The 11,012-nt window shown below is 39.6% G+C and overlaps 1 protein-coding gene across 1 annotated transcript in view; it reads left to right on the top strand.

Annotated features, from left to right (window-relative positions):
• The first annotated feature begins 965 nt into the window (after positions 1-965).
• Positions 966-11,012, top strand: part of NUP43 (nucleoporin 43) — a 13,937-nt gene continuing 3,890 nt past the window's right edge. Inside the window, exons 1-7 of the mRNA XM_007943205.2 lie at positions 966-1,085; positions 1,365-1,487; positions 2,364-2,441; positions 3,837-4,017; positions 6,217-6,352; positions 7,471-7,622; positions 9,975-10,097. Coding sequence (XP_007941396.1) covers positions 966-1,085; positions 1,365-1,487; positions 2,364-2,441; positions 3,837-4,017; positions 6,217-6,352; positions 7,471-7,622; positions 9,975-10,097 — 913 coding nt within the window. The remainder of the gene's footprint in view (positions 1,086-1,364; positions 1,488-2,363; positions 2,442-3,836; positions 4,018-6,216; positions 6,353-7,470; positions 7,623-9,974; positions 10,098-11,012) is intronic.

The following is an 11,012-nucleotide window of genomic DNA, read 5'->3' as shown; positions in this document are numbered from 1 at the left end:
CAGTTCTACTCTGTCCTAAAGGGTCGTATGAGTCCAAATAGACTTCACGGCAACAAGTTTTCTTTTCTTTTTTTTTAAGTTTGTTGTTGTTAACCAAAAGCACAGAAGAAGGAACCTATAGTGCTGATTCCTGGGGCATTGATGTTAGCTATCACCAAACGCATTCTTTATTATATACCGAAATAAATTGGCCAAGGTTACATAACTAGGCAACGGGGGAGTCAACACTAGAACTGGAGTCTTCAGAATTCCAGCTCCAGGCTCGCACAGTGTATTAACAACTTTGAAGCAAATGATTTGTTTGAGGGGGACAAAGAGGAATTATGAGTTGGTACATTAGTGGAGGTACTTGCATGAGAAGTTACGGATTTTAAATCTTATATATGTAGTGAAGCAGAGGCGAGCAGCCGCGTTTATGACAATTAGCTTTAAATTGCTGAATGATCTCTCACGGCTGGCTATGGAAATTGCCATAGCAAGTAGAAACTGCTCAGTGGCGTCCAGGCCCCCCTCCCCCCATCAAGTGGCGCCCAAGGCACGCGCCATACCTGTCATAGCCTAGATAAGCTTCTGCAAGTGCAACTGTATGCTTAAGTGTCCTTACAAAGTGGGTTCTTCTGCACTGATTTTGTTTTGCAATATAAATTAGTTTTATGTTGTACAATTATTGCACAAATCATTCTGTACGTATCTCTATACCGATGTTGCAGGTTAGGAGAAGGTCTAGGATAAGGGTCAGGCGAGACACTCTTGTTTCTTTGTTAGCAGTGCCTCGGTGAAGATGGACATCCCTGCTTCCATCCGCCTGCGGCTGGCCTTAGCCACACAACCCGAGCAAGAGAATTGGCCCTCCGCAGCCACCGTCTCCTCATAAGACCCCGACCAATCAGAGACCTGAGAGGATGGGGCGGGACTGAGAGGCGCGCATGGTGCTTCTGGCCGTGTGTGCTATAATAGCTTTCGGAATGAAAGAAATTTATGCTAAGTTTGTGTCTCAGAAAATCAGCAAAACCCGCTGGCGACCGGTGCCTTCGGGGAGTCTACAGACAGTTGAGTCCTTCGCTACAGGCTCTTGGGACAACGAGGTACTTCCGCTCCCAGGGCGGGGAGGCACTGCCTCGCCCGTGCGCGAATCTTTTGGCCCTTCTCACCCTTCCTTCACTTCCTCCCAGTCTCCGACTCGGTTGCCCTGGAGCTCAGAGGCAGCAGTGGTGTGCCTGAGCCTGGTATCTCCTTGTGTTTTCATCTCTAAACACACCTTTTGTCTGAGATGATTTTGAAGCATAGTTGCCTGACGCCAGTAAAAATTTTATTTCTGAAGTTGACGGTTATTTCATCTCAGGATAAAACTTTCTGCTTTACAGGAAAATTATGTTTCGCTGTGGTCAATTGGAGATTTTGGAAACTTGGACCCTGATGGAGGGTTTGAAGGAGACCATCAGTTACTGTGTGATATCAGACACCATGGTGATGTAATGGATTTACAGGTAAGTGTGTGGTATCCACCGTTTGTGGATTTCTTATTATTATTATTTAAAATAACTGAGAGCAAAACACTTAGAGATGCAAAGGACTTTACCACTTGGCCAAACTTTGCAGGCAACAGAGTTTGCCCAACATCACATAGCCCCTTAGAGGCAGAATCAGGATTTAGAAAGGAGCTGTGGCTTGAGTTACAGTGTTTTGGCTTTGTTTTGTTTGTTTATTAATTACTCATCTACTCAGGTGCCGAGCACTGTTTTGGGGAGATTGACATAATAAGCCACCGCAATTCTCATTGCATGCCTGTGAGTCAAGCATTGTTCTGTTTTAACAATGGGAAAACTGAGACTAAGAAGATCTGTTGAGCATAAACTTTGTGACAATGTGCAAAGCACATTACTTGCTTTTCCTTTTTAAATTCATCCTCCCACATAGGGATTAGTAATTTTGTTTTAAAAGTTAAGCCACGCTTAGGGAACTTTATTAATTTGGTCCAGGTTATCAAAACCAATAGTGGGGCTGCCTCAAATTGTAATGGTGGGACTGGAGTTGAGTATTCAAATTCAGGTCCCTCCATCTTACTCCACAGAAAACTTTCACCCTGGGAATATTTTTCTAAAGCTTTTTTATAGTGGTCTAAAATAGAATCAATTACAGATGTAGAAGGTTAAGGAAAAGGTGATGTTATTTATTTTCCATGAATATGCCTTTGTTTCAGTAGTAGGGCTTTTCGATTGAATTATCATATTTTATTTGCTTGGTGTTCATTGGCTCTTTTTAAAATTGTAAGAGTTTACTACTGATTGAGTTAACCAAATGGGCTTTTTTCTACTAATATTTTACATATTATTGGTATGTATAATCAGGATTTTTCTACTTAGTTTTTGGACCAGGAAAGAATTGTAGCTGCTTCATCAACAGGAAGTGTAACAATTTTCCTTCACCATCAAAATAACCAGGTAAAGAACCCTTTGTTTGAAAACAATTTATATTTTCAATTATTTTTAGGATGACTGTGCTTATTAATTAAGGAGCTTTGGTGGCACAGTTGTTAAGGCATTTGGCTGCTAACCAAAAGGTCAGCAGTTCAAACCCAGCAGCTGCTCCGTGGGAGAAAAATGAGGCAGTCTAGTTCATAAAGATTACAGCCTTAGAAATGCTACAGGGCAATTCTACTCTGTCCTAAAGGGTTGCTGTGAGTCGGAATCGACATGGTAACAGTGGGTGAAGTTTTTGTTGGTGCTTAGTAATTATACAAATAATAAAATTTATAGTCAAAAAACACAAATATCACTGTTATATCATCTCTAGATGATGCAAACGGTTTGCATTCCATTTATTAACCCAAATGTTAGTGGTTCATGTCCATCCAGTAGGACCATAAAAGAAAGGCTTGGCAGTCTGCTTCTGTTAAGATTACAGCCAAAAAACAGGCTGTGGAGCAGTTCTGCTCTGTGACACATGGGTTGCTATGAGTCACTGTCAACTTGAGGATAACAGGCTTGACTTTTTTTATTGAAATTGGATATCCTTTACCTTGTTAATATATTTAACAAATAAATCTCTTAGTTTAAACTTAACAACTACTGTTGGCAGGTGATTTTACCATAATTCTGCTTCTTTAAGTTCTTTCAAGAGGGAAAGAACGCCTTCTAGCTCAGGTGCCATGAAGGAGCACAGGGGGCGTTACTCTGCTTCCGTATCTAGAGAACCCAGGTTGTAATCAGAAGGGAAGATGTACTACATGAAGATGTGACATTTCCTCAGTGCCTTTCTAGTTTGCTAAACGCAGGAGTGCAGACCTTCAGATCATAGTGGAGAGGACCATTTTTAAAAATAGCCCCAGTATAACACAGTTTTAAGTTGCTGGAAGAGAGTGTTTAGGTAGGTTTTGGGATTGATAAAGGTCACCTTGTTAATTTACCTTGTAAATCAACCTAGTTAATTTACCTAGTAAATATGACACCTAGATATTATTAAGAAATTTTCTTAATGGAGTCATTTAGAAGGAGTGATAGAGATTTATTTCATAGATATAGACTAATTCCCTTAGAATGTAACGAGTTGCTTTTGAACACAATTACTTAATATCTAAAAACCATTTCTTCAGTGAGATAAGCATGGGATATTACTAAACAACATTGCTTTTGGATCTAATTCCATGTGTCCAGAGCTTTGATGAAAGTAATGATTAGACTTTGGGAACCTGAAACACAGAGGGGAAAGGAAAGAGTTGTTCTTTTTTCTAGAAGGATGTGAAGAAGCAGAATTTTTAAATCTTCTTTTGTTGGAGGAAAGTGTTCATTTTTAAGAACTTGGCTTTGGTTAGTGATATCCTCCTGTCCTATACCTAGACTCTGTCAGCCAGCCATCAGTGGACAGCAGCTCACTACCACAGCGGCCCGGGCAGTCCTTCCTGTAGCAGTGCACCTTGTACAGGGGTTGTGTGCAACAGCCCAGAAATTGTCACAGTTGGTGAAGATGGCAGAATAAATCTCTTCAGAGCTGATCACAAGGAAGCTGTGAGGACGATAGGTAAGGAAAATCATATTTCTCCATCCTGTAGTAAGCACAATGTGAGTGTTTGAGTGATGTAAAAATCTACAAGGCAGGATCTCTCTCTCAAGACAGTATGTTGATAAGGCGCACATAAATGAGTAGAATACCATGACTACAGGGAGAGGGGAATCTTTTTTGACTGAGTGGGATCATGAAAAAAACATTAGCGAATAAGTAACAATTAATGTACATAATGGATCATAAGTAATACTAAAAGGGTGGCCCATTAGACAGATCACATGGAGTCAGGAGAGGGCCATTCAGAGAATGACAAAAAAGTATCATCTGACCTGACTTTAAATGGTTATGTAGGGAAAGTGATAGATGGAAAAGGTAGATTGGGCCTAAGTTGTAAAGTCTCCAATGCAAAGCTCTAGAGTTTACATTTTGTTTCACGAGCAACTACTGAGGCATCAAAGTTTTTGAGCAAGGGGGTGATACCTCCTTTGTGCCATGCTTTAGGAGGGTTATTCTATGTAACACTTCTTAACTGTGCTTCACATGTTATCTCTTAGCCCACCACTCCAGACCTTCTGAGTCAGCATATCTAGAGGTTGACCTGTGCAACCGTTTTTTGTTGTTTATTATGGTTTTTCAACTTTACAGATAGTTCTGAGGCAAATGCTTGTTTATTTGATAAAGACCTTTGCCTAGTGGGAGCACGGAAGGATGTGACTAAAGGAGAGCTGCTGCTGTTGTTGTGCAGTTGTATAATAAGGACTGTGGGCCTCATTGGTTAAAGCGCTCATGTAATCACGGTTTTGGTATCAGTATGTGTGGCAAAAAGAAAAGACTGCTTTCCAAATCCTACAATAACAAGTGTCTATTGTGTATTTGGGGAGCTCTGGTAGCACAGTGCTTAAGGCACCTGACTGTTAACCAGAAGGCTGGCGGTTCAAACCCACCAGCCACTCCTTGGAAGGAAGATGGGAAACCCAAGGAGGGGTCGCTATCGATGGCACATAACAACAACATTGTGTATTTGGGAGCTCTGGTAGCGAAGTGCCTAAGGCACTTGACTTTTAACCAGAAGGCTGGCAGTTCAAACCTACCAGCCAATCCTTGGAAGGTTGGGCAATCTACTTTCGTAGTGATACTGCCTCGGAAACCCAAGGAGGGGTCACTATGAGTCAGGTCCGACTCCATGGCACATAACAACAACATTGTTTATTTAAGGAGCTTTGGTGCTATTGTGGTTAAGGCATTTGTCTGCTAATTAGAAGGTCAGTGGTTCGAAACCACTGGTTGCGCCATGGAAGAAAAATGAAGCAGTCTGCTTCTATAAAGATTTACAGCCTTGGAAACCCAGTGGGGATTGGTGGGAGTCAGAATCGACTCAATAGCACTGAGTTTCGTTTCCTTATCATGTGTTTAATTAACATTGTGATGGGATACAGAAAAAAATTATAAGACATGGTCCCAGTGTTAGGACTGTGTATTCATGAAATGGTCACACAAAACAAAGATCTCTATAAGTGTATTGCTAAATTATATGATAAAAGCTCTAAGAGATAAGATAGCTAGATAGCAGCTGTGGAGTTGACTCTGACTCCAGGTGACCATATGTACAACAGAACAAAATGTTGCCCACTCCTGTATCACCCTTATGATTGCTGGAATGTTTGAGTCCATCACTGTGGCTGTTAGGCCAACCCATCTCACCAAGGGTCTCCCTCATCAACCAGAAGCTCTAAACACTTGAGGAATTCAGAGAAAAAGACTATTATAATAATCAAGAAGGATTTTATGGAGGAGGAAAGGATTGAGGCAACTAATGATTAATGGGTTTGGGGTGAGTAAGCAAAGTAGTACAAGGTCAGAGTGTGTTCTGTAGCAAACGCTGGGATTTGGCTGAATAGATTGGAAATTCTGGCTTAAGGATTTGTAGATAAAGAGGAACTTAAACAGCCATCTCGTAAATGCAGGGTAACAATCTTAAGAGGAAATACAAATTCATGAAAATGCAGTCCTCCATTTGGGAAATCGTTCCACATTCTCTGAGTCCTATTTTTCTGACAATGGAGAATTTATTTTAACGTATATATTACTGTTAATTTTCTATAGAAATATTACTTATTCTAAAATTCATATGTACTATTTGATTTAATAGAAGGAATGTGTTTTTTCCATTGAAAAAAGAGACCCATTAACACACATTATTTTATATAATTGTAGATAATGCAGACAGCAGTACACTACATGCTGTCACCTTCCTTCGAACTCCTGAGATTCTGACAGTAAATTCAATTGGACAGTTAAAAATATGGGATTTCAGACAACCAGGAAATGAACCCTCTCAGATATTATCAGTGTAAGTTTATAATTTCAGTCATGTGATGCAAATTGTTTACTTGTTTGTAGCAACTGGCTTGAAACCATATTCCATTTTAATTGCACTCTAAGAGAATGATTCCTGCTAAAGTTTGATAGAGGAGAGAGAATTTGATGAGCTTGGTACTACCATGCTGCCTTAATAAATACTTGTGTTGATTTAGAGCCTTTATCTCTTTGCTGTTTATATTATTTAACTGAGAACATAGTTCTGCTTATTAAGTGATTCTATTGATAGTAGGTATTACACATTCTAGATGTGATTGGGGACAAAATGCAATCTGAGATACTTTGCTGAGCAGAATCCCTTTGTGTGTGCATCCTTCTTTTCTATCAAGAAAATAGAATGCATCAAACTGGAAAATATTTGTATGAACTCTGGTGGCATAGTGCCTAAGGCATTTGACTGCTAACCAGAAGGCTGGCAGTTCAAACCCACCAGCCACTCCTCAGAAGAAAGACTGGGCAATCTATTTCCATAGAGATACTGCCTCAGAAACCAAGGAGGGATCACTATGAGTTGAAACGACTTGATGGCAGTGTGTTTGTTTTTGGGTTTTGTTTATGTACTAAATAAGGTAGGAGTAAAGAATCTTCTGTATAATTAACAGATGGAAAAAAAAAACTCACTACCGTCAAGTCAGATCCGACTCACAGCGACCCCTCCTTGGGTTTTCAAGGCAGTATCACTACAGAAGTAGACTGTCCCATCTTCCTTCTGAGGAGTGGCTGGTGGGTTTGAACCACCAGCCTTCTGGTTAGCAGTCAGATGCCTTTAGGTACTACCCCACCAGAGCTCCCTAATTGACAAATAAAGTTTAAAAAAAGACAAAAACTGGAATGTGTTTTGCACATCTTACCATCGGATTGTACTGCTTCACATGTGTCCAAATTGAAGAGGATGAATAATGTTGGTCTTTAATCCTAAAAAATTCTACATACTTAGAAGTATATGTGATCTGGTCCATTTTTGACAGGATTAAGGTTCAACCAGTAGTGCCAGCCATAGAGTTACAGGAATAAAGCATGTTTCCAAGGTTATGCAATGATAAATTACACTTTACCACATATTTGCTGTCATTGTCTCTCCCATAAAAGGACTGGTGATCGAGTGCCCCTTCACTGTGTTGATAGACATCCCAACCAGCAGCATGTTGTAGCTACTGGCGGCCAGGATGGAATGCTGAGTATCTGGGATGTTAGACTAGGTACTATGCCAGTGTCTTTGTTGAAGGCTCATGAAGCTGAAAGTAAGTATTATGGAGACACACAGTTTGTATTGGTGGTTTCTATAACATTGTCAGAAGTTTTCCATAGCAATATATACAGATCTGTTTCCATCATTATTTTTGATAGCTGAGAATTGTACAGATTTACAAGAATTCATTTTTATGTAATATTTACTTTCTTTAAGGTATTTCATTCTTTTATCCAGAGCTGTGGTGATCATATATTCATTTTTGTGTACTTGTTTTCTTACAATAACTTTCTAAAAGCAGAACTGATAGGCCAAAAGTTTGCATAATTTTAAAGCTGTGATACTTGTCAGATTGTTCTACATAAAAATTACATTGCCATCCTTTGTGTGAATGCCCTTTTCCCATGTAATTGAGGCCATTATTTTTCGTATTTGTTAATCTGTTGCCTTCCACAATTTATTAGTCTTTTTTAAATTTTTTTAACAACCATATATATTTATATGCTATTGTCTAATTTTTTCTGGGGAGTTTTTGGTTGTTTGTGTTTGGTGGGAAGTTTTTGACTGGATAGGAATTTTCCGTTTTATCACTTCTCTCTTTGATAACATGCCAGAATATCATGCTGAAGTTTATGTGAAGCTCCATGTGAATAAAAGTACAAAAGACCAAACACTGAATCAAAATTGAGACTTCTTGGCATAGGGCCTAAGACATTTGACTGCTAACCAGAAAATGGTCAGTTCAAACCTACCAGCTACTCTGTGGCAGGAAGACTGGACAATCTACTCCCATAAAGATTTACTGCCTCAGAAACCCAAAGGGGGTCACTATGAGTCAGAATCAACTCGATGGCAGTGAGTTTGGTTTTGGTGAGTTTAGTCTAAGTAAGGAGCTCTGGTGTGTAGTGCCTAAGCCATTTGACTGCTAACCAGAAGGTTGGTGGTTCAAACCCACCAGCCACTCTGCAGAATGAAGACAGAGCAATCTACTTCTGTAAAGACTTACCACCTTGGAAACCCAGTGGGTGTCACTGTAAATAGGAATCAAGTTGATGGCAGTGAGTTTGGTTTTCTTGTTTTTTTTTTTTTTTTGGTGGTCTAGGTAAGTTTCACATTATTACCTTAGAAAAATAAATGACTTTATGTTCAAGAAGCAAATAAAAGGATAGCAAATGTTTGTGTCTACCTGGTATAGCTTTGCCCAGGAAAAGGAAATTTAAAAAAAGCAATAAGGTACGTCCTCACAGATAGTGATGTTGGCAGATCTCTCTCAGTGGCTTTTTAACTGTCAGTCTGGACTGCTAACCAATCCACACAGAGTACCCTGGCTTGTCAGTTACTGCTCTGAATTCATCCTGACTTGTGGCTACAAGTAAAATGAGCTGTTATTTTCTCATTTGAAAATAAATACATAAAAATCCAGATTTGAGCAGTCTCCTCATAGCTGTCCCAGGCTGTTTTGTTTCAGTTTTTCTAATGAAGCCTTGTGAGTGTGCTTTACTCGGGGACTCATACTTAGAAGTATATGTGATCTAGTCCATTTTAGAGAGAACACCCTCTCCTGAGGAAGATGACATTTTTATGTTTTGTGGCATGGTATTTAATTGTGATATCTGTCAGGATGAAAACTGCCACCTGTAAACATGTGCTGTTCACTTTATGCCACACCTCAGCAAATGTCTATGCTGATTCTTCAAGGTCACCTTGTCCAGAATCACAGACTCCTTGTTCACTGGCTATCTGTTTCATCCTGGCCAGTCATTGGCTCCCAGATGTCTACTGGTACACAAAGTTCCCTTAAAGTGTAGAACTTGAGTCGGGGTGGGGGGGGTCCCAACCCAAATTTGGCTTCTTAAAAGCCTTTATCTAAAACTGGATCCAGATTCTTGGAGCATTTGCAGGCTTGGCTAGGTAGGAGCTAGGAGCTATTTCTGTGATATAGGCCAGAAGTGCCCAGAGTCCTGGCTTGAGCCATAATTGGACTCAGCCTCTTAGAAACTCATTTATCTATTCCTTTTATGGTCTTCTCTCTGTCTATCCAATAATATAACCTTCATACAGGAATTAAGAGTAAGAGATTAACTACTTTTTAATAAATCTTCAGAGTTATCACATCATAATTTTCCATTAAAAAAAAAAAAAAAAAAGAAACTAATACATTGTTAGCAATTATTTTCATTCTTTTTCTGGTCCAGTACACAAATAGGTTTACTTCTTTATTCTAACTTCATGTTAGGGCCATTTAGAGAGCTATCCTCTGTCTTTTCTTTAATTCTCGGGCCTTTGATTTTTGGGGTATGAAGGTATGCCATGAAAATAATAGATGAGAGTTCCTGAGACAGGCTTAGTGTCATTTGTTCAACTACTCTGCACAGGAATTAACTTCACTGTTCTTGTCTTTCAGTGTGGGAAGTTCACTTCCACCCATCCAACCCAGAACGTTTATTTACTTGTTCTGAAGATGGATCCCTCTGGCACTGGGATTCCTCCACAGACGTGCCTGAAAAGTCATCACTCTTTCACCAAGGTAAAGTCTTAATGAGGATATGTAATGTTACTATACTTCTAAATAGGAAATTACAAATTCTCATATTTTTTAACATTTAAAGAATGGTAGAATATTTTCATTCTTCCACCTCGGTAAATTCTAGTATCACAGAACTTGAGATTTCTGGCTGTCAGTTTGCCTGGTGATTAGAAATGCAATTAACTTGCAAACCTCACACAGTCAAGGTTCTTTTTTCTTGTTTTAAATATGATTTTATTTGTTGTTGAGAATATACACCACCAAACACACAGCAATTAGACAGTTTCTGTATGTGGCATTCAGTGGCATTGATTACATTCTTCACGTACAGCCAAGCTTCTTTATGAGTATGCTGGCATTGGTCCAGAGGGTGACACCAAAACCCCATTGCCATCAAGTCGATTCCAACTCATAGGCAACTCCTTTATATTGTGTTGCCAACGCAGGGTGTATGGCAAGAAGAAAGTTGATCTTTCTATATTGGGGTACCAGTTTCACCTCAGCTTAAAATGCCCCATTTCAATTAAAGTCAGAAGTAAATAAAGATCAACCAAAAACTGTTCACTTACATTCTAGGGTTTGCATTTTCTGTACTTCCTGTTTTGAAGATTTGTCTGTAGTTCCAAAGCTGATTTATTCATGCATTCAGCAAATGTTTATTAAATACCCGCCATGTGGTCAGTACTCTTCTAGGTGTGGGGGTCTGTGCCTGTGAGAAGAATACAAAGTCCCTCCACACACATAGCAAATAGTCTCACAGACAATAAGTAAACAGATAAGGTGTTAGTAATGGCCCAGGTTAGGGGAAAGAGAAACTACCTTGGATTTAGAGGGAAGTAGTTTCACATGAGGAGCTCTGGTAGCATAGTACCTAAGGCACTTGACTGCTAGCCAGAAGGCTGGCGGTTCAAACCC

This window comes from Orycteropus afer, unplaced genomic scaffold (genome assembly GCF_000298275.1).
Source record: "Orycteropus afer afer isolate SDZICR_OR568_19922 unplaced genomic scaffold, OryAfe1.0 scaffold00101, whole genome shotgun sequence".
In the NCBI taxonomy this organism is placed as follows: Eukaryota; Metazoa; Chordata; class Mammalia; order Tubulidentata; family Orycteropodidae; genus Orycteropus; species Orycteropus afer.
Note: the sequence above shows the minus strand (reverse complement) of the source record. Positions and strands in the feature narration are given on the sequence as shown.